Raw genomic sequence first — 23250 nt, 5'->3', positions numbered from 1 at the left:
AAAGTAATTTCGCAGAGTAGTTTCCGGCCTCTTCAAGCTAATAATATTGCTAACACACCAGATTTTCTGATTATGAATAACATAAATTTTCACATTCAACTGAAATAATAATTGAATAATGGGTCATCTAGCATAGGCTTACCTCATGAATTAATGGCAAGAATTGGAATGTAATAAATTTAGAAAGTGTAATTATCACTGGATTTTTGGCTTTCTAAGACGTATGGGGTAAGTAGGTTAATTGGTTTCATGGGTGTATTTGGGCAAGCATGGTGTCGGCAAGTGCAACGACAATGGGCGCATCCTGTTGGAGCTCTGCACAGAACAGCGGCTTGTCATTACAAACACCCTTTTTCAGCAGAAGGACAGCCTGAAGACTACCTGGATGCATCCCCAATCCAAACACTGGCTCCTCCTGGACTACGTCCTGGTGCGAGAAAGAGACAAACGAGATGTGCTCCACACCAGGGTCATGCCCAGCGTGGAATGCCACACTGACCACCGGCTGGTTCGCTGCAAGCTCAACTTTCACTTCAAGCCAAAGTTCAGGAACAGTAAAGCCCCCAGAAAGAGGTTCAATGTTGGAAACTTGCAGTCAGATGAAGTGAGAGGAATCTTCCAGGCAAACCTCAAAGCAAAGCTCGACGATGCAATCCGCCTCACGGACTCGTCCCCTGAAACCCTCTGGGATCAGCTGAAGACTGCCATACTGCAATCCACTGAAGAGGTATTGGGCTTCTACTCCAGGAAAAACAAGGACTGGTTCGATGAAAACAACCAGGAAATCCAGGAGCTGCTGGCAAAGAAGCGAGCTGCCCACCAGGCTCACCTTGCAAAGCCGTCCTGGCCAGAGAAGAAACGAGCCTTCCGTCGCGCATGCAGCCATCTTCAGCGCAAACTCCGGGAGATCCAAAATGAGTGGTAGACTAGCCTCGCCAAACGAACCCAGTTCAGCGCGGACATTGGCGACTTCAGGGGTTTTTACGAGGCTCGGAAGGCTGTGTACGGCCCCTCACCCCAAGTCCAAAGCCCGCTGCGCAGCTCAGACGGCAAAGTCCTCCTCAGTGACAAGATCTCCATCCTAAACCGATGGTCAGAACACTTCCAATCTCTTTTCAGTGCCAACCGCTCAGTCCAAGAATCCGCCCTGCTCCAGCTCCCTCAACAGCCCTTAAGGCTAGAGCTGGATGAGGTCCTCACCCGGGAAGAGACATAGAAGGCAATTGAACAACTGAAAAGTGGCAAAGCAGCAGGTATGGATGGAATCCCCCCCAGAGGTCTGGAAGGCTGGCGGCAAAACTCTGCATGCCAAACTGCATGAGTTTTTCAAGCTCTGCTGGGACCAAGGAAAGCTGCCTCAGGACCTTCGTGATGCCATCATCATCACCCTGTACATAAACAAAGGTGAGAAATCAGACTGCTCAAACTACAGGGGAATCACGCTGCTCTCCATTGCAGGCAAAATCTTCGCTAGGATTCTCCTAAAGAGAATAATACCTAGTGTCGCCAAAAATGTTCTCCCAGAATCACAGTGTGGCTTTCGCGCAAACAGAGGAACTACTGACATGGTCTTTGCCCTCAGACAGCTCCAAGAAAAGTGCAGAGAACAAAACAAAGGACTCTACATCACTTTTGTTGACATCACCAAAGCCTTCGACACCGTGAGTAGGAAAGGGCTTTGGCAAATACTAGAGCGCCTCGGATGCCCCCCAAAGTTCCTCAACGTGGTTATCCAACTGCACGAAAACCAACAAGGTCAGGTCAGATACAGCAATGAGCTCTCTGAACCCTTCTCCATTAACAATGGCGTGAAGCAAGGCTGCGTTCTCGCACCAACCCTCCTTTCAATCTTCTTCATCATGATGCTGAAACAAGCCATGAAAGACCTCAACAATGAAGACGCTGTTTACATCCGGTACCGCACGGATGGCAGTCTCTTCAATCTGAGGCGCCTGCAAGCTCACACCAAGACACAAGAGCAACTTGTCCGTGAACTACTCTTTGCAGACGATGCCGCTTTAGTTGCCCATTCAGAGCCAGCGCTTCAGCGCTTGACGTCCTGTTTTGCGGAAACTGCCAAAATGTTTGGCCTGGAAGTCAGCCTGAAGAAAACTGAGGTCCTCCATCAGCCAGCTCCCCACCATGACTACCAGTCCCCCCACATCTCCATCGGGCACACAAAACTCAAAGCGGTCAACCAGTTTACCTATCTCGGCTGCACCATTTCATCGGATGCAAGGATCGACAACGAGATAGACAATAGACTCGCTTAAGGCAAATAGTGCCTTTGGAAGACTACACAAAAGAGTCTGGAAAAACAACCAACTGAAAAACCTCACAAAGATTAGCGTACACAGAGCCGTTGTCATACCCACACTCCTGTTCGGCTCCGAATCATGGGTCCTCTACCAGCATCACCTACGGCTCCTAGAACGCTTCCACCAGCGTGGTCTCCGCTTCATCCTCAGCATTCATTGGAGCGACTTCATCCCTAACATCAAAGTACTCGAGATGGCAGAGGCCGACAGCATCGAATCCACGCTGCTGAAGATCCAACTGCGCTGGGTAGGTCACGTCTCCAGAATGGAGGACCATCGCCTTCCCAAGGTCGCGTTATATGGCGAGCTCTCCACTGGCCACCGAGACAGAGGTGCACCAAAGAAGAGGTACAAAGACTGCCTAAAGAAATCTCTTGGTGCCTGCCCCATTGACCACCGCCAGTGGGCTGATATCGCCTCAAACCATGCATCTTGGCGCCTCACAGTTTGGCAGGCAGCAACCTCCTTTGAAGAAGACCGCAGAGCCCACCTCACTGACAAAAGACAAAGGAGGAAAACCCAACACCCAACCCCAACCCACCAATTTTCCCTTGCAACCGTTGCAACCGTGTCTGCCTGTCCCGCATCTGACTTGTCAGTCACCAACGAGCCTGCAGCTGACGTGGACATTACCCCTCCATAAATCTTCGTCCGCGAAGCCAAGCCAAAGAGAAAGAGGGTGTATTTGGGTGGCATGGGCTCATGAGCCAGAAGGGCCAGTTACTGTGCTGTCTGTCTACATTTAAAAAGTGAAATAAAAATAACATTTTTGAGGAACTTTCCATCCACTGTTATTCTATCTCACTTGGGCAAACTACTAGAAGGTTTACTAACTGGGGAGGTCTGAAAGATTTTGCAGGTTCAAATCCCAATTGAGGGCAGTTTCATTGGTTAGAGTATGTCCTGTATAAAAAGTGCCAACTCTGGATTTAAAAATGTTGTGAATCAGAAATAAATGTAAATGACATGAATTTGTTTATTTTAAGATCCATTTGGGACCTGACTGTAATACTAATTATAATTCTAATTTTAAAAATTTTTTAATCATTTCATTAAATGTGAGAACCGATTTTTAACATGGTAGGTACTCTCCATCAGAATGTTGTGTGGCACGACCACTGTGCTAAATTGCTTTAATGAAGAATAAAGGTAACAGCTCAAAACGTGTGGGCTGTGGTATTTCAAAAATCCTTGGAATGTATTTTTACCATAATTTATGAGCTTGTGGCTTGGCATATCCTCATTCTATCATTACCATCAAACGAGAATCAAAACTTCTGCATTTGTGTATCATGCCATGGTGCTAGATATCAAACAATTGCAGCATGTATATGACATTACTCATGTTTGGTTGGATGCGTTGCAGAGGGGTCCTGAGCATTTTGCCTTGAAATTTGGTGACACTCCATCAACTTCACTGAGAAGAATAATTATGGATTAGATAGATAAAAATGTAAAAGTATTCATTAACCTGACTTCAATTTTCTGTTTGCAGGAGTGTGTTCCAAATAGCCATCATTTTTTATTTATTTATGGAAATACCTCTTAGCATCCTTCCTGGAGGGTCTAATTTTTAACCTATATGGGGGAAAATAATTTCCTTACTGTTCTCCAGAATGGTGTGGAGATTTTTACAGGCTGCATAGGGTGCCTTGGTTTAAAATCTCACCTGAAAAAATGGCAATTCTAATAGTGTAATTGCCCTTCAATGCTTTATTTGAATATTGGCTGAGATACTTAAGCTCATTTCTCTGAAGTGGGACTTGAACTTGTGAGTGATTCAGTTCAGAAAACCATTAGCTGAATTGTGGCTGATAATGTACTGTATGCTGCCTGTTAGTTCAGAAATCATTCTGGTGTCTTCCTGCAGCTGTCCCTCCAGGGTGCAGTACATCTTTTCTAAGGCCTTGTGCCTTGAATTGGTCTCCATACTTAAGCTGAAGCCTAACAAGAGCATAACTTCCAACAGTTTTTATTTTAGTCCTCTGGGGGTAAAGATCAAAATTCCATTATCTTCATTAACTTTAATAAACTATAGTTTATAGTCATTTTGTACTTTGCTAGATTTTCATCTTTTGTAATATCTCTGTTTTAGACTTTAAATTCAATGTGGATGATCAACTTAAATTTAATTTGCGACATTTTCCCCACATATTTAATCTTAGTAATTTTTATCTCCACTGCTTATAAACTTTCCTAGTTTTGTGTCATTTACAAGCTGCAAATCATTTGTAGTTATCCATGCCTATAATACAAATAAATTGAATAAAAGGATTGAATTCTGTTATTGTTTTGTTGATATTAAACATGATGTTCAAGCCACTTTTGAGCTAGATTGATGTGAAGTTTAATCTATAAAAATTTTGTAGTGATGTGGGTAATGGTACACATTTTTAAAATTAAAATCAATTACTGAGTGACTGAATATACTGGACTTTAAATATAATTGTGGAAGACTATTTAAAAAAATTTAAACTATTAACATTTATGTTCAAAAGTCATTGTTGTATAAACATGCTACCATTTTTGTTCATGTTCACTTGCAGGCTCTGTTGATATATGGAGCACACTCCTTGCTCGAGAACCAATACATCATTATCAGCATAGCCAGGACATACAGGCTATAGCTATTGCATCAGATGCTGCTGTCATAGCAACTTCTTCAAGTTATCAAGTGAGATTAGAATCCAGTGATGAGAGGGGATACTGGCACAAAGCATACCAATTTGAACTTCAGAAACTGGTGGGTTTATGTTTCCATTGTTTCTCTTGTGTACACTGATTTGTTTTCGAGTCACTGGTGAATCTTTTGTGAATTTGTTCATTATTAGAGAATCAAGAAGTTTGTGTGCCCTCAGCCTCCATGAAATGGTTTACTGCTTTGTGGGGTGAGAGCTACTCAAAGAAAGAACAACCATCAGCCAATCAAACCTTTTCAGGAGAAATGTCAATATGAATAAAACAATAGTATTTACATTTAGAGAGCATCTTATTCTATTGAAAAGTCTCAGAAAGCTTCAGGAAATTAATTGCTTCTGAAATGCAGGGATTGTTATGACCTAAGGTCATTGATCCATCAAACCTATTTGCATCCAACTGTCAACAGTGTAACTTCAAAATTATGATACTGAAAACCCTCTCCCAAATCATTTGGAGTTCACAGTCAAAACTCCAAACTAGCATTACATTCATTTTTCAGGCTTGTATTTTCTGTGTTCTAAACAGCACAGGAATGATTATTTATTTTGACAAACCTTTAAAAGCTTCAATCGCTTTCTCAAACAGCTATTTATCTGCTTTTCTTTTAAAGATTTAATTGACATCCCAGTAATTTGACTGTTCTATGTAAAGGTAGCATTTGTTCTTCAATCCTGTTAACTCTTGATTATGCTTTTTGTGTGTTGAAACTCAGTCTCTCACAGTGGAAGAATTTGTGAGTTTGGGCGGCACTGCCAAAATATCCATGACCTCTTGCTACGTTGCTTCTTGTAGACATATAAACACATTTCAGATTTAAGACCAGATTTATTGCCAGAGTACATATGTGACATCACATATAACCCTGAGATTCTTTTTCCTGTGGATGTGGCAGACTTACCACTGATTGGTAGTGCAAAAAAACTGTACACAGCGTAAACATGCAAACAAAGAACTGTAATCAGATAACGAATGTAAACACACTGACTGTGCAATACAGAAAGAACAAAAAGAAAATCAATAAAGTGCACAAGTAAGAGCCCTTAAATGAGTCTCTGATTGAGTTTGTCTAATGGTAGAGGGGTAGCAGCTCTTCTTGAATCTGTGGTGTGAGTCTTGTGGCACCTATACATCTTTCCTGATGGCAGCAGTGAGAACAGAGTGTGTATTGGGTGGTGTGGGTTTTTGATGATTGCTACTCCTCTCCAATGCAGCGTTCCCTGTAGATGTACTGAATAGTGGGGAGGGTTTTGCCTGTGATGTCCTGGGCTTTGTCTACTACCTTTTGGAGGGCTTTATGCTCAGGGGTATTGATGCTCCCATACCAGACCATGATGTAGCCAGTCAGCACACTTTTCACCACATCTCTGTAGAAATTTGCCAGGGTTTCTGGTGTCATAACAAACCTCCACAAACTCCTGAGGAAGTAGAGGCGCTGACGTGCTTTCTTCACGACGCCATTGGTGCGTGGAGTCCAGGAAAGATCCTCTGAGATAGTGACTCCAAGAACTTAAATTTGCTCATCTTCTCCACCTCTGATTCCCCCAATCTGGCTTTACTTTCCTGAAGTCAACAATCAGCTCCTTAGTTTTGTTGTTATTGAGTGCAAGATTGTTGTTTGTGGACCATTCAGCCAAATTTTCAATCTCCATCCTATATGCTGACCCCTTCTTTATACAACCCACTACCATGCTATTGTCAGCAAATTTGTAGCTGATGTTATTGTCATAGCAAGCTACATTGTTGAAGGTTTAAAGTGAGTAGAGCAGGGGTCTAAGAACACAGCCCTGTGGTGCTCTGGTACTGATGGAGATTGTGGACCTATCTGTCATAGTCTAAAATTGGGAAAGGCATGCCAAATGTAATGAAGGGGTGCCAGTGAAGTTGACTGACATTTTTTATGTGTTGAGATTCTTGTGTGCTGTTGGAGCAACACTCCTCCAGGCGAGTGAAGAGTATTCAAACAAGCTGCTGACTTCAGCCTTGTAGATTATGGAAATACTCTGGAGTCTGAATTTGAAAAGGCAAGTAAATTCCCCCTTGCTGAAAATAATGATTTGCTTGGACTTGAACAAAATTGAACCTTCTCAGAGTGTTCATGGATCTGGAAATAACTTAGAAGTGGTAAATGAAATTCAGCACTCTGCTGTCATCAGCTAAAATCCCCTTTTCATATGGTAAACTTGGATTAGATGAAGGATCATTTTCTGGGAAATTCTTTCAATGATGTCCTGTTGCTGAGAAGATTGTGCTCCAAATCTTGTCCCATTTTTCTTGGTGCTCGAAAAAAAGAGTTTTCCCCAGATTGCCATTCTCCTTGGTTTTACTATTGTGATATACTGATGTGTTTTCTGCAGCAGGTCTCTATCACTTAAAGTCTGCAGTTCATTTTTTAATCCACATTTGGACCAAGATTGTCTGGAGCTGAGTAGTCCTTGCAGACTGATGATTATTGAACAGGTAAAGTGTGTGCTGGTCCCCATCTGTCATTACTTTGCTGAGCACTGAGAATAGACTGATTGAGTGTATTTGGCCAAAGAGGATTTATCCTTTTTGTGCTCAGGATATAACTGGGCAATTTTCCACACATTTACTTAGAAGCCATGCTCGTAGCCACACTTGAACATTTGGCTAGTTCTTGAGCTCCAGCCTTCAAAAATGCAGAGACTGCTTTGATTCATAAATGTGCATCAGTTCGCTCAGCAATTGATATAATGGCTTTCATTGCAAGTGTAAGTAAGAATGTATGAAAGCAAGAATGCCTGGCTGCAATTATACAGCTGTTTAATGAGATCACACCTGGAATATTTTGGTCTCCATTCCTGGTAATACTTAAAATTAGTGCAGCATAGATTCACTTTAATTATTACTGGGATGCAGGAGAATTTGGTAAGATTTGTTGATACTTTCCAGAGTTTTCACATAAAAATTTGAAAGTTTGTTTTTTCAGGTTAGAGAATTTAGTTTAAGGAGGTATACAAGGTCTTATAAGACACTGGTGAAGGCACATTTCTTAATTCATAAAACAAAGTGCAATATACACAGATACAGATCCTTTCGTCCACCATTTGCACTAGACATGATGCCAATTTGAACCAATCCCATTCACCCAGCACATGATTTGTATTCCCTGCCTGTTCATATGCCTTTCTAAATGCCATTTTATTGACATTTTCATCATCTGCTTTTACCATCTCCCTTTGTCATGTGTTGCAGCCAAATTCTTTGGGAGGAACAAAAACTTGCTTCGCATACTGTATATTTTGGTGTACATGTCGACCCCCATAATTCTGCCTTATTTCAAGGATTTTATGGTATGTCTGGGCAACCCCCAAAGCTTGCGATCCCTGAGATGAGGCATTGACCGGCATATATGTCCCCCCCCCCCATAGATCACGCAGATTGATCTACTGGACATTGGCTGAAGGTGATTGCTCTCATGGAGGTCCATTGACACGACACAGCATGGGATGAAAATATGAAGCGAGCTTTAAGTTGAAAACCAAAACCTGCGCTGCTGCAAGAAAATTTGATGTGCGTAAGAAGTTGGCAAGGGGAAGAAGAGACTTTAAGAAACATACTAAAAAGGCTGTGTTCTTTGAGAAAAGAAATCACCCCTTGGCCAGAGTTGGAAAATCACATTGCAGAATGGGTATGTGAACAGTGGCAAGATTCCTACATAGTCACCTGAAATAAAATTAAGAACATTAGCACTGCAGTGGGGGCCAAGTCACACCCAGACCTCTGTGATGATTTTGAGGCTACAATCGGCTGGTGCAATTGTTTCATAATCTGGAAAAATATGGTATTATGCCAAAAAACAAAAATTCCATAAAAACTACCAAAAGATCTTGATCATAAGTTGTTAATTTACACCAGTTTATTATATGTACCGGCAGAAACTGGTTTGCATTGGCAAATATCGGAAACATGGACACAACCCCCATGAATTTCGACATGATAGGCAATAGAACAGCGGAATGGAAAGGTGTTAAAACTGAGCAAACCAGAAGTACAGGCCACATAAAGACCAGGTTTACCGTGGCCTTAATCGTGCATGGTCAACGGGACAAATTTAAGACCCATGGTAATCTTCAAATACAAAATTTAACTGAAAATGAAATTCCCTGCAGGTATTTTTTTTAACATTTTCATGAAAAAGGATGGATGGATGAAAATGGTGTAAAACTATGGATAGACAACGTGTGGAACAGGCAGTTTATGCAAAGAACAGAGTTTGCTGGTCTGGGTTATAGTTTGTAGCCACTTAACTGAGAACTCTAAAAGTAGATTAGCACAACATAATACTTACCTGGCCGCTATCCCGGATGGTTTGATGTCTATATTACAACCTCTCAATGTCTGCTTGAACAAGCCACGTGTGCGAGGGATGGAATATATGGATGTTGAGTGTAGAAAAATCATTTACAAAAGGCGAGGCAATGCGTTCTGCATCACTTGATATGCTGTGCAACTTCGTGCTCAAGGCATGGGACAAAGTTAAAGGAGAGACTATGATAAAATCATTTAAAAAGTGCAGTATCTCTTGTGCATTATTCATTGAGTATAGACCTAGCCTGTCCAACTTTCACCCATAGGACAACCATTCCATACTGTGATCTCCTTTTTTAAATTTTTTTTATTTTTCACACTATAAACCATATTGCCCAAGATACATACAGACATTTTTCTTCTTAAATATATACAGTGTTGTTTTCTCCCCCTTTTCCCCCCTCCCTTCCTTCCCTCCCTCACTCCCTTCTCCATTTATTTGAAGTTCAATCTATAAGATACATTAAACCCGTTAAACAATGTTGACACTTAATAAAAATAAACAAGAAATTTTACTGAGTCAGTTCTTTTCGTTATCTTCTCCTTCTGTCTTTTTAGGTGGTGGAAGTCCATGGTAGGATTTCTCTATTGTATTTCATGTATGGCTCCCATATTTGTTCGAATATTGTAATGTTATTTCTTAAATTATATGTTATTTTTTCTAATGGAATACATTTATTCATTTCTATATACCATTGTTGTATTCTCAAGTTGTCTTCTAATTTCCAGGTTGACATAATACATTTTTTTGCTACAGCTAGGGCTATCATAACAAATCTTTTTTTGTGCTCCATCCAAATCGAGTCCAAATTCTTTGTTTCTTATATTACTTAGGAGGAAGATCTCTGGGTTTTTTGGTATATTACTTTTTGTGATTTTATTTAATATCTGGTTTAGATCTTCCCAAAATTTTTCCACTTTCTCACATGTCCAAATTGCATGAATTGTTGTTCCTGTTTCCTTTTTACAGCAAAAACATCTGTCTGATACTGTTGGGTCCCATTTATTTAACTTTTGAGGTGTGATGTATAGCCTGTGTATCCAGTTATATTGTATCATGCATAACCTCGTGTTTATTGTATTTCTCATAGTTCCGGAGCATAGCTTCTCCCATGTTTCATTCTTTATCTTTATGTTTAGATCTTGTTCCCATTTTTGTTTAGGTTTACCATTTGTTTCCTCGTTCTCCATTTCTTGCAGTTTGATGTGCATGTTTGTTACAAATTTTTAAATTATCATTGTGTCTGTAATCACATATTCAAAATTGCTTTCTTCTGGTAACCTCAGACTGTTTCCCAATTTGTCCTTCAAGTAGGTTTTCAGTTAGTAGTATGCAAACATTGTATCATGAGTTATATTATATTTATCCTTCATTTGTTCAAAGGATAAAAATTTATTTCCCGAAAAACAATGTTCTATTCTTTTGATCCCTTTTCTCTCCCATTCTTTAAAGGAAAGGTTATCTATTGTGAAAGGGATTAGCTGATTTTGCGTCAGTATTAGTTTTGGTAGTTGGTAATTTGTTTTATTCCTTTCTACATGAATCTTCTTCCAAATGTTGAGCAGATGATGCAATACCGGTGAATTCCTACGTTGCACCAATTTTTCATCCCATTTATATAGTATATGTTCAGGTATCTTCTCCCCTATTTTATCTAGTTCTAATCTGGTCCAATCTGGTTTTTCCCTTGTTTGATAAAAATCTGATAGGTATCTTAATTGTGCGGCTCTATAATAATTCTTAAAGTTTGGTAGTTGTAAGCCTCCTTGTTTGTACCATTCTGTTAATTTATCTAGTGCTATCCTCGGTTTCCCCCCTTTCCATAAGAATTTCCTTATTATTTTCTTTAACTCCTTGAAGAATTTCTCTGTTAGGTGTATTGGTAATGACTGAAATAGGTATTGTATCCTTGGGAAAATATTCATTTCAATACAGTTTATCCTTCCTATCAGTGTTAGTGGTAAGTCTTTCCAATGCTCTAAGTCGTCTTGTAATTTTTTCATTAATGGATAGTAATTGAATTTATATAGATGGCCGAAGTTTTTATTTAGTTGTATACCTAGGTATCGCAATGTTTGTGTTTGCCATCTAAATGGCGATTCTTTCTTAAACTTTGTGAAATCCGCATTATTCATTGGCATTGCTTCACTTTTATTTGCGTTGATCTTGTACCCCGATACTTCTCCATATTCCTTCAATTTCCTATGTAATTCTTTTATTGATATTTCTGGTTCTGTTAAGTATATTATAATGTCATCTGCAAATAGACTGATTTTATATTCCTTCTCTTTTATTTTTATCCCTCTTATTTTATTTTCTTTTCTTATCAGTTCTGCTAGTAGTTCTATAGCTAACGCGAACAGTGAGGGAGATAGTGGACATCCCTGCCTTGTTGATCTGCTTAAGTTAAATTGTTTTGATATATATCCATTTACTGTCACTTTCGCCAATGGCCCCTTATATAATGCTTTAATCCAATTAATATATTTTTCTGGTAGGCTGAATTTTTGTAGTACTTTGAATAAATAATTCCATTCTACTCTGTCAAAGGCCTTCTCTGCGTCTAAAGCAACCGCTACTGTCGGAGTTTTATTTCCTTCTACTGCATGAATTAAGTTAATAAATTTACAGATATTCTCTGTTGTTCGTCTTTTTTTAATAAATCCAGTTTGGTCTAGATTTACTATTTTTGGTACATAGTCAGCCAATCTGTTTGCTAATAGTTTAGCTATTATTTAATAATCTGTGTTAAGTAGAGATATTGGTTTATATGACACTGATGCAAGTGGATCTTTCCCTGTCTTTGGTATTACTGTAATTATTGCTGTTTTGCATGAATCTGGTATGCCTTGTGTTTTATCAATCTGGTTGATTACTTCCAGGAAGGGAGGAATTAATAAGTCTTTAAATGTTTTATAGAATTCTATTGGGAATCCATCCTCTCCTGGTGTTTTATTGTTCGGTAGTTTTTTTAATATCTCCTGTAATTCTTCCATTTCAAATGGTTTTATTAATTTATTTTGCTCCTCTGTTTGTAATTTCGGTAGTTCAATTTTAGTTAGAAATTTATCTATTTTGTCTTCTTTCCCTTCATTTTCAGTTTGATATAGTTGCTCGTAGAATTCCCTGAAGTTTTCATTGATCTCCGTTGGATTATATGTAATTTGTTTGTCCTTTTTCCTTAATGCCAATACCATTCTTTTAGTTTGTTCTGTCTTAAGCTGCCATGCTAGAATTTTGTGCGTTTTTTCTCCTAGCTCATAATATTTCTATTTTGTCTTCATTATGTTCTTCTCCACCTTATATGTTTGTAGTGTTTCATATTTTATTTTTTTATCTGCCAATTCTCTTCTTTTAGTTGTATCTTCCTTTATTGCTAATTCTTTTTCTATATTTGTTATTTCCCTTTCCAACTGTTCTGTTTCCCGATTGTAGTCCTTCTTCATCTTAGTTACATAACTTATTATTTGCCCTCTGATGAACGCTTTCATTGCGTCCCATAGTATAAGCTTATCTTTCACTGATTCCGTATTTATTTCAAAGTACATTTTAATTTGTCGTTCAATGAATTCTCTAAAATCCTGTCTTTTAAGTAGCATGGAGTTTAATCTCCATCTATACATTCTTGTCTAGCTCTATTGCCAATAACAGGGGTGAGTGGTCCGATAATAGTCTAGCTTTATATTCCGTTTTCCTAACTCTCCCTTAAATGTGGGCTGATAACAGGAATAGGTCTATCCTTGAGTATGTTTTATGTCTACCCGAATAATATGAATATTCCTTTTCCTTTGGGTGTTGCTTCCTCCATATATCCAAAAGTTGCATTTCTTGCATCGATTTAATTATAAATTTGATTACTTTGTTCTTTCTGTTAGTTTTTTTCCAGTTTTATCCATGTTTGAGTCCAAATTAAGGTTAAAATCCCCTCCTATTAGTATGTTCCCTTGCGTATCTGCTATCTTCAAAAAGATATCTTGCATAAATTTTTGATCTTCTTCATTAGATGAGTATACATTGAGTAAATTCCAAAATTCTGAATATATCTGACATTTTATCCATTACATATCTCCCTGCTGGATCTATTATTTCCTCTTCTATTTTGATTGGTACATTTTTATTGATTAATATAGCTACTCCTCTGGCTTTTGAATTATATGATGCTGCTGTTACATCTCTTATCCAATCTCTCTTTAATTTCTTGTGTTCCACTTCAGTTAGATGTGTTTCTTGTACGAATGCTATATCAATTTTTTCTTTTTTCAGTAAATTTAACAGTTTCTTCCTTTTGATTTGGTTATGTATTCCATTAATATTTAAAGTCATATAGTTCAACATAGCCATTTCATACTTGGTTTATCTTTCCTTTCCGTTTCCTCATCACCACCTTCCCTTCTTATCCATTTCTGCTTTCTTTTTTTGAACACATTGTAAGATAACATTTCTAAAACATAAAATATTTCCACTATTCTCATATCTAAAATTCCTTTAACCCCAATAGTCCCTCCCCTTTCTGAGTTGCCCTTTGTCCCTTGTCGGGCAACCACATCTCCCCTCTCCATTTGGATTTGCGAATCCGCTCGCAAGCGTCAACTGATTTCGCAATGACCATAATTCTTCCCCACCCAGAAATATATAACAAAGGTCACTCTCTTAATTCCCTCCTTACTTCCTTTCTTCCCTTTCTTTCCCTTCTTAGTTCTTACCAATACTCTATTTTTTATATATACACATATCCTACATACAAACATACATATAGTTTGTTGTCATTTTTGTACTTGTTACATCTCTTCATCTCTCTGTCTGTTTTGTAGTTGTTCTGCAAATTTTTGTGCTTCTTCCGGATCCGAGAATAGTTTGTTTTGCTGCCCCGGAATAACTATTTTAAGTTCCGCTGGGTATTTTAACATAAATTTATAACCTTTTTTCCATAGGGTCGTTTTTGCTGCATTGAACTCCTTTTCTTCAGGAGTTCAAAACTTATATCTGGATAGAAAAACATTTTTTGACCCTTGTATTCCAGTGGTTTTTTGTCTTCTCTTATTTTTTTCATTGCCTTCTCCAATATATTTTCTCTTGTTGTATATCTTAGAAATTTTACTAGAATGGATCTTGGTTTTTGTTGTGGTTGTGGTTTAGGGGCTAATGTTCTGTGTGCCCTTTCTATTTGCATTTCTTCCTGTAATTCTGGTCTTCTTAGGACCCTGGGGATCCATTCTTTTATAAATTCTTTCATATTTTTGCCTTCTTCATCTTCCTTAAGGCCCACTATCTTTATATTGTTTCTTCTATAATAATTTTCCGTTATATCTATCTTCTGAGCTAACAGCTCCTGTGTCTCTTTAACTTTTTTATCAGATTCTTCTAATTTCTTTTTTAAGTCATCTACTTCCATTTCTATGGCTGTTTCTCCTTCTTCCACCTTGTCTACACTTTTTCCTATATCTGACATGATCATCTCTAATCTATTCACTTTTTCTTCTGTACTTTTTATTCTTTTTGTTTCGCTGAATTCTTGTGACTGCCATTCTTTTACTGTTTCCATATATTTAAAAAAAATATATATCCATGTACTTTCCCTTCCCTTCATCTTCCATTTCTCTGTGTTCTTCCTCCTCCTCTTCTTCTGAGTCCACTACAGGATCTGTGTCCTTTACCTGTGTCTCTTCTGGTTTTCTTGTTGGGTTGTTTGTTTTATTTTGTTGGGTATTTTTGGTCTTCCTATTTTTATTAGAAGTGTCTTGGTGTTGGTCTTCTTCCTCTGGGTTGGTCATCTGTTGTTTCTTTGATTTCTTATTTTTATTCTCTTCCTTCTTGTTCTCGTTATTTTGTATGTTTTCCTCTTGCTATTGTGTTGTAGTTGTTTCAGCTGTGGAGATCGACTCCTCAGCTGGTCCCCCCTCCCGTCAGTGTTATTTTTGTCTTGCGCGAGGATTCGCGCATGCGTGGTTGCGCACTTTTGTTTGGCTCCGTGAGCCATTTTTGTAGTCCCGAGTTCGGGGCTTCCACTGACCTCAGGGAGCGGGCTTCTCTCTCCACGGCGGGCCTCCTCGTACCGGTAAGGCCTTCACCTTCTTCTTCCGACGTCCTTCCTTCTTTTCTTCCCGTTGTTTTTGGTTTTTCTTTCTTTGCTGCCATTTTCTCCACACTTGTACTTTCACTTTTTAACTTTTCTGGAGAGGGCTGGAGTTCCCCTACCGGCCACTACTCCATCACGTGACTCCCCCCACCCCCGTACTGTGATCTCTTTAGTGAACTCTCTTCAATAGTAATATCATGAATAAGGAGAGTAAAATCGTGCACAATTTTAAATAAAAATTTTAAATTTTAGTCATATAGCAAGATTACAAGCCCTTCCACCTCATGGGCCAGTGCTATCCAAATAACCCAATTAGCCTATAACCCTTGTATGTTTTGAAAGATGGGAGGAAATTGGAGTCCTGGAGGAAACTGACACAGATATGGGGAGAACATACAAACTCCTTACGGACAGTGCCGGATTTGAACCTAGCATCACTGCTAGGCTAAGAGTGTCACACGCTCTAGGTCTCACCTGTTCATTGTACTATTGTAGTAAGACTTTCTTAATTTTGATCTCCAACCCCAACATTCTGTTATTTTCCCTGAATGTCTATTGTGCTTCCATGATTGTTTCTTTCCCTCACATCAAAGACTTCCAAATCCTTTGGTGACACAGCTTTCTGCCTGCTTCCTCCATTTGAATAAACTATTTTATTGTAGCGGCCCGCGAACTAAGTTGCGACCCAGCTCACAAAATGGCCAACGAATGTGGCTATCACAAGAGCTTTGCAAGGACCAATGGCCATCATACCACATGACCTCCTGCACAGTGGGAAACCATGGGCACTGACTGGAACACCAGCTAGTCGGAGGCCAGCGCTGCGATGACGTCACTCCTGTCATCAGAGGCAGGGAGAGAATATAAACCGAGCTGGCAGAGCAATAAATCAGTCTTCGACCTCAACTCGACTGTGTGCCGTTTACTCCGCACTTCGCATAGTGCGCACAACAATTGGTGATCCCAGCAGGTCCAACCGGCAATTGGAGCTGAAGATGACAGACCAAGCAGCTCTTCGCGCAGTCTCGCTAAATCAGTCAACGTTCTGAACATCGCAGCCACACGTGTGGTTCGAACAGGCCAAGGTCCAGTTCCACCTTTGAAAGATCGCCGCTGACGTCACCCGCTATTACTACGTAATGAGTTTGCTTGACCAGGTCACAGCAGCGAGGGTTGATTTCCTACAGCTGCTTCCAGATAAAGGCAAATACAGTGCCCTCAAAGAGCTACTAACCAGCACTTTTGGCCTATCATGGTGCAAGCGTGCCACCCATTTGCCACACATGGACAGTTTGGGGGACAGGGCTCCGTCTGCCCTCATGAGCAAGATGCTTGCACTCACCGAGGGGCACAAGCCTTGCCTGTTCTTTGACCATATTTTCCTGGAGCAGCTTCCCAAAGATAGCTGACTCTCTCGCCAACGAGGACTTCAGCGACCCGAAGAAAGTCACAGCTCAGGTGGACGTGCTCTAGAGGGCGAAGAAAGAAAACGACCCCAACAGCCTTTGACACCCGGAATGCCAAGCTGGGCCTGGCATTAAGGGCAGCGAACAGCACCTCGATACGAACTTGCAGCACCCACACTATCCCCCTACGATTTGCTGGCCACTAATTTAAGTGGACTTTTACTGTCGCAGCAGTGGTGCAACTACTCCTGGGAGCCGATTTCCTGCGCGCTCACTGACTGCTGGTGGACTTAAAAGGGCGGTGTTTGGTGCACACCATAACTTTTCAAATGATGCACCTGGGGGAATCCAAACTACCAACCACCTCCCCCACCCTTGACTCCGTCACACTGTCCTGTGACATCTACACACGCATCCTGACGGAGTTCCCCACAATCGTGGTGCTATAATTCTCCTCTGTGGAACTAAAGCACAGGGTAAGGCACCACATCCTCACCGAGGGCCTCCCGCTCCTCGACAGGGCGAGCCGCCTCCCCTCCCGAAAAACTTGCCCTTGCCAAAGATGAATTTAAGAAAATGGAGGAGTTAGGATAGTGCAGCCATCGGACAGCTCCTGGGCCTCCCCCCTGCACATGGTCCCAAAGGCAACAGAAGGCAGTGGAGGCCATGTGGTGATTACCGATGCCACCACACCAGACAGATACCCCATGTCCCATATCCAAGACTTTACTGCCAACTTACGAGGGGCACGGATGTTTTCAAAGGTTGATTTAATGAGGGGTTATCATCAAATCCCAGCGCATCCCAAGGACATAACCAGAACTGCCATAATCACCCCCTTCGGCCTGTTTGAATTCACGAGGATGCCTTTCGGGCTTAAGAACGCTGGCCAAACTTTTCAGTGGCTGATGGACGCAGTGGGCTGGGACCTCCCATTGGCATTCATCTACCTGGACGATATCCTCATTGCCAGCCATAACCATTTAGAGCACACAGCCCACCTCAGCAAGCTATTGATCTGCCTGCAGGAGTTTGGGCTGACCATCAACCCCACCAAGTGTCAGTCAGGTGCGACACAATTGACTTCCTGGGGCATCAGATTACAGGTGCAGGATGGCGGTTCACAAAACCTTGCGCCGTGAAGGGGCTGCAGGCATTCACCGGTATGGTTAACTTCTACTTTCATTTCATACTGGCAGCATCCTGGATCATGCATCCCTTTGGAAAAATAAAGGCATTATCTAGGATGGGGAGGCCTCGGAAATGTTCCAGAAGGCGAAGGTCACTCTGGCCAATGCCTCCCTTCTGGTTCACCCCAGGCCGGAGGTGTCAACTACCCTCACGGTGGATGCCTCCAGCACAACGGTCAGAGAAATCCTCAAATAGCTGATTGACGGGCAGTGGCAGTTCCTGGCCTTTTTTAGCAGACACCTCCAGCCACTTAAACTTAAATACAGTGCCTTTGACCGGGAGCTATTGGCACTGTGCCTGGCAGTCAGGCACTTTCAATACTTTCTGGAAGGCAGACAATTTCAGGTCTTCACAAACCACTGACTTTCACCTTCTACAAAATATCTGACTCATGGTCAGCCAGGCAGCAGAGGCATCTTTCCTACATGTCTGAATTCACCACGGACATCCAGCACATTTCTGGCAAGAGGAATGTGGAGCCTGATGAATTCTCCCATCGAATCCGTCCACGCCCAATCCCAGGGCATGGACTATTGAGCCCTAGCCGTGGCACAACACGATGATCCTGAGATCCCGGCATGCAGGATGTTGCTTTCCAGGCTGCAGCTGGAAGATGTCGTCATCGCCGCTGGCAACCAGACGCTTCGCTGAGATGTCTCCACCGGCAAACCCCACCCCCTTGTGCCGGCAGCATGGAGACAGCGGGTCTTCAACATGGTGCACAACTTGACGCATCCGGCCATCAGAACTACTGAAAAGATGGCAGCCAGCAGATTTATCTGGCATGGGCTCTGCAAGCAGATCAGTCAGAAGGCCAAGACCTGTACATTCAGGCAGGCATCCAAGGTGCAAAATCGCACCTCCCCAGACTTTTGAGCCAGCATGAAGTAGGTTCAGCCACGTCCACATCGCATCGTGGACCGCTACCGGTTTCCTGTGGGGTGAGATACCTCCTCATTATGGTTGACTGCTCCATGAGGTGGCCGGAGCCAGTCCCGTTGGCCAGCACGTTCACGGAGACCTGTCCCAGGGCACTAATCAACACCTGGGTGTCCAGGTTCAGAGTCCCAGAAATCTCACCCCCGACAGGGGTTGAGTTTACTTCGAGCCTCTAGGCAGTGCTAGCCAAACCTTTGGGAACACAACTCCACCGTACCATGGTATATCACCCGCAAGCCAACAGGTTGATGGAGCAGTTCCACAGACACTTAAAAGCAGCCCTGATGGCCTGGCTCAAGGGGCTGAACTAGGCGGATGAACAGCCTTGGGTCCTTCTGGGGATACGCAATGCGCCGATAAAGGACTTTAATGCCTTCATGGCAGAAATGGTCTACTGCACACCCTTGGTGATCCTGGGGGCGTTCTTGGCCACTGCCAAGGATCCGGAAACCCCCACGGTTGCACTGAAACAGCTGAGGGAAAAACTGGGTACTCTAGCCACTCCACAGCCTCTGCTGCGCGGCCAGCCCAAATCTTTCGTCCCCATGTGCGAACATGTTTTTGTGCGAAGGGGAGCAGACCGGGCACTCCTCCAACGGCCATACGAGGGACTGTACAGTGTTCTCAGGCATAATGGGTTGACGTGTGTATTGGAAATTGCCGGCAAAGAGGAAGCCTTCATCCTCAATCCCCTGAAACTACCCCATGTAGAGATTAGCCAGCCAGTTGAGACTCAGATCCCACAATGCAGAGGTAGGCCGCCCAAAGTGGCAGCGGACACTCCAATTGCTGGTTCTGGGGTGTGGTGGTGGGGGGGGGTCACGTAGTGGCCTGCGAACCGAGTTGCAGCTCGGCTCATAAAATGGCTGGCGAATGCGGTGATTGTGAGGGCCCCACAGGGACCAACGGCTTTGTCCTACATGATCTCCTGCACGGTGGGAAACAGCGGGCAATGGTGGGGTTGCCGGCCATTCGGAGCCCGGCGCTGCGATGACATCACTCCTGTTGTCAGAGGCAGGGAGTGAATATAAACAGAGAAGGCAGAGCAATAAATCAGTCTTTGATCTCAACTGGACTGCGTGTGTGTCGTTCTTACTCCACACTTCACGTAGCGCGCATTCTACATTATCATCCTCCATTCCAAAGTGAACAACCTTACATTTTTGCACTTTGGAATTTATTTGCCAATGTTTGGACTGATCATTTAATTTATTAATATCTTTCTGTGAACTGTAGCCTTTCCACAGTTTGCCTTTCCTTTGACTTTTGTGTTATATGCAATTTTAGTTACAGTATATTTGCTGTTTTCCTCTGAATCAGCAATATGTTGTAAACAACTGTCGTCCTCGCCTGATTCTTGTGTCATCCTATGGATTGCAAGTTGCCAACCTGAAAATGATACCCTTCCCCCTTAATTGCTACTTTTTGAAAATTAGCCAAATCTTCCGTCAATGCTTATATATTTCCTGCAGCGCCAGGAGCTCTTTTCTTCCAGACTAAACTTTTGTGTGAAACCTTTTGAAAATCCAAATGAAATGCATTCACAAATACCCCTCTTTTCGTTCTGACTGGTACTTCATCAAAGAACTCACATAAATATGTCGCACATTATTTTCTTCATAAAGCCAGGCTGACTCTGTCTGATCAGATTATGACTTCACAAATGTAATCCTGTTATATACTTATGATGGTGAAAGTTCTGGATGACGGCAACGAGTCGGAGGCATTCCCAGTGACAAATGGCGTCAAACAAGGCTGCATTCAGTATGGTATTCTCTGCCATGCTGACAGATGCCTTCCGTAACTATGAAGAAGGAATCCACGTCAGGTACAGGACTGATGTCAGGTTGTTCAACCTCAGGCGCCTGCAGGCAGTTACAGAGACTTCTTGTTTGCTGATGACAGAGCGGAAGATGCAGCGTGAAATGGACTGCGCCTCACAAGCCTGCGACAACTTTGGTCTCACTATCAGCACCAAAAAGACCGAAGTTATGTACCAGCCTACCCCAGGAAAGCCATACCAGGACCTGCACATCACAGTGAAAGGCCAGAACCTCCAGGCAGTCGACAACTTCACCTACCTAGGCAGCATACCCTTTTCTGCGGTGAACAGAGACGCTGAGGTTAACAACAGGATTGCCAAAGCTAGCGCCACCTTTGGGAGACTCCGTGAGAACGTATGGGAGCGGAGAGGACTCAGCCTTACCACCAAGCTGAAGGTCTACTGTGCAGTGGTCCTTACCACCCTCCTTTATGCCAGCGAGACCTGGACTGTCTACAGCAGACACGCCAAACAGCTTAACCACTTCCACCTGAGCTGTCTCCGCAGACTCCTCCACATCAGGTGGCAGGACAAAGTCCCCGACACAGAAATCCTGGAACGAGCTGGGCTCTGCAGCGTCTACACCCTCCAGCTGAAAGCCCAAGCCAGGTGGGCTGGACATGTGATCAGAATGCCAGACAACCGATTTCCTAAGCAGCTGCTGTATGGAGAACTGTGTCAGGGCAAGCTCTCAGTCGGTGGGGGGGGGGGGGGGGGCGGTGGGCAGAAGAAACGTTACAAAGACTGCCTCAAAGCGTCCCTCAAAGGCCTGAGTGTTGAGTGTTGACATCAACACATGGGAGACCCTTACCCTCGACCGTCCAGCTTGGGGCAGCAAGATCACCACAGGAGCCTGTGCAGCTGAAGTCAGGCGCATCATCGAGGCGCAACGAAAGTATGCTGTGCGCAAGGCCCGAGCAGCATCCACTGCCATGACAGCATCCACCCACATGTGGGCAAGACTCCAGGGCCTGGATTGACCTCACCAATTATCTCCAGACCCACAGCCACCAATCTCCAATTTGGCTTTGAAGCCATGGTTATCTTCAACTATGAAGGATGAATAACAACAACAAATACTTACTAATTTTACCAACAATAGATGACAGGTGAATTTACTTCTGTTGGCTGTCTTTTCAGTCCCTCTCTGATTAAAGGAATTGTATCAAAGGTCTTCTAATCCTTTGGTCCTATCCCTTCAGAAACTAAGGAATTTTGGAAGATTACAACTTATTTATCCATAACCTTTTTCAAAATTCCAGAAACAAACCATCAAGCCCCAAAAACTTACAGTTTCCCCCAGCGATGTTTGGGACAAAGGCACTTTTATTTTTCTTTATTTGCCCCTGTGCTCCACAGTTTTAAATTTATAATCAAACAATTCATGTGGTTAAAGTGCACATTCTAGATTTTATTCAGGGTTATTTGTATACAATTTGGTTTGACCATGTAGAAATTACAGCAATTGTTTATTCATAGTTCCCTCATTTCAAGGCATTCTAATGTTTGGGACATTTAGCTTCACAGGTGTTTGTACTCAGGTATGTTTAATTGCTTTATTAGTGCAGGTATAAGAGAGCTGGGCTTGCTTCTAAGCTTTTGATCACCTTAGTGTCTGTAGTTACCGTTTTTCAACAAGGATTAGAGTTGTGCTAATGTAAGTCAAAGTCGGCATTATGAGGCTGAAGAACAGGAGCAAAATTGTAAAAGATATCGTCCAAACGTTAGGATTACGAAAATCAACTGTTTGGAACATCATTAAATAGAAAGAGTGCACTGGTGAGATCAGTAATCGCAAAGGGACTGGTATTCCAAGGAAGATCTCCATAGCTGATGACAGAAGAATTCTCATCATAATGAAGAAAAATACCCAAACACCTGTCTGACAGATCAGAAACACTCTTCAACAAGCAGGTGTGGAAGTATCAATGAAAACTCTCCACAGAAGACTATGAACAGAAAAACAGAGGCTACACTGCAAGTTGCAAACCACTATATAGCCACAGAAACAGGATGGCCAGATTACAATTTGCCAAGAAGTATTTAAAAGAGCCTTCAGAATTCTGGAGTAAGGTCTGGTGGACAGGCAAGACCAAGGTTAACCTGTATCAGAGTGATGACAAGCAAAGTATGAAGGCGTAAAGGAACTGCCCAAGATCCAAAGCATACCACCTCATCTGTGAAAGATGGTGGTAGGGGTGTTATGCCCTGGGGATGTACGGCTGCCACAGGTACTGCTACACTTGTCTTCATTGATGATGCAACTACTGATAACAATAGCAAAATTAATTCTGTGTATAGAAACTTCTTATCTGTTCAAGTTCGAACAAATGCCTTCATCCTACAGTAAGACAATGATCCCAAACATCATGCTAAAGCAACAAAGGAGCTTTTCAAAGCTAAAAACTGGAAAATTCTCGAATGGCCAAGTCAGTCACCCAATCCAATTGAGCATGCCATCCATATGC

General features: G+C 42.1%; 1 protein-coding gene and 1 long non-coding RNA gene across 3 annotated transcripts in view; one reads left to right on the top strand and one right to left on the bottom strand.

Annotated features, from left to right (window-relative positions):
- Positions 1-23250, top strand: part of fbxw8 (F-box and WD repeat domain containing 8) — a 205994-nt gene that overhangs the window by 103620 nt on the left and 79124 nt on the right. For both annotated transcript variants that reach the window (XM_069933151.1, XM_069933150.1), the window contains exon 6: positions 4865-5061. In XM_069933151.1, coding sequence (XP_069789252.1) covers positions 4865-5061 — 197 coding nt within the window. The remainder of the gene's footprint in view (positions 1-4864; positions 5062-23250) is intronic.
- The window catches only part of LOC138761279 (uncharacterized), a 35267-nt gene that overhangs the window by 4594 nt on the left and 7423 nt on the right, over positions 1-23250 (bottom strand). The gene's annotated exons all lie outside the window — the stretch shown is intronic.

This window comes from Narcine bancroftii, chromosome 4 (genome assembly GCF_036971445.1).
Source record: "Narcine bancroftii isolate sNarBan1 chromosome 4, sNarBan1.hap1, whole genome shotgun sequence".
In the NCBI taxonomy this organism is placed as follows: domain Eukaryota; kingdom Metazoa; phylum Chordata; class Chondrichthyes; order Torpediniformes; family Narcinidae; genus Narcine; species Narcine bancroftii.
The sequence above is the reverse complement of the archived record's forward strand: the minus strand, read 5'-3'. Positions and strand labels throughout refer to the sequence as shown.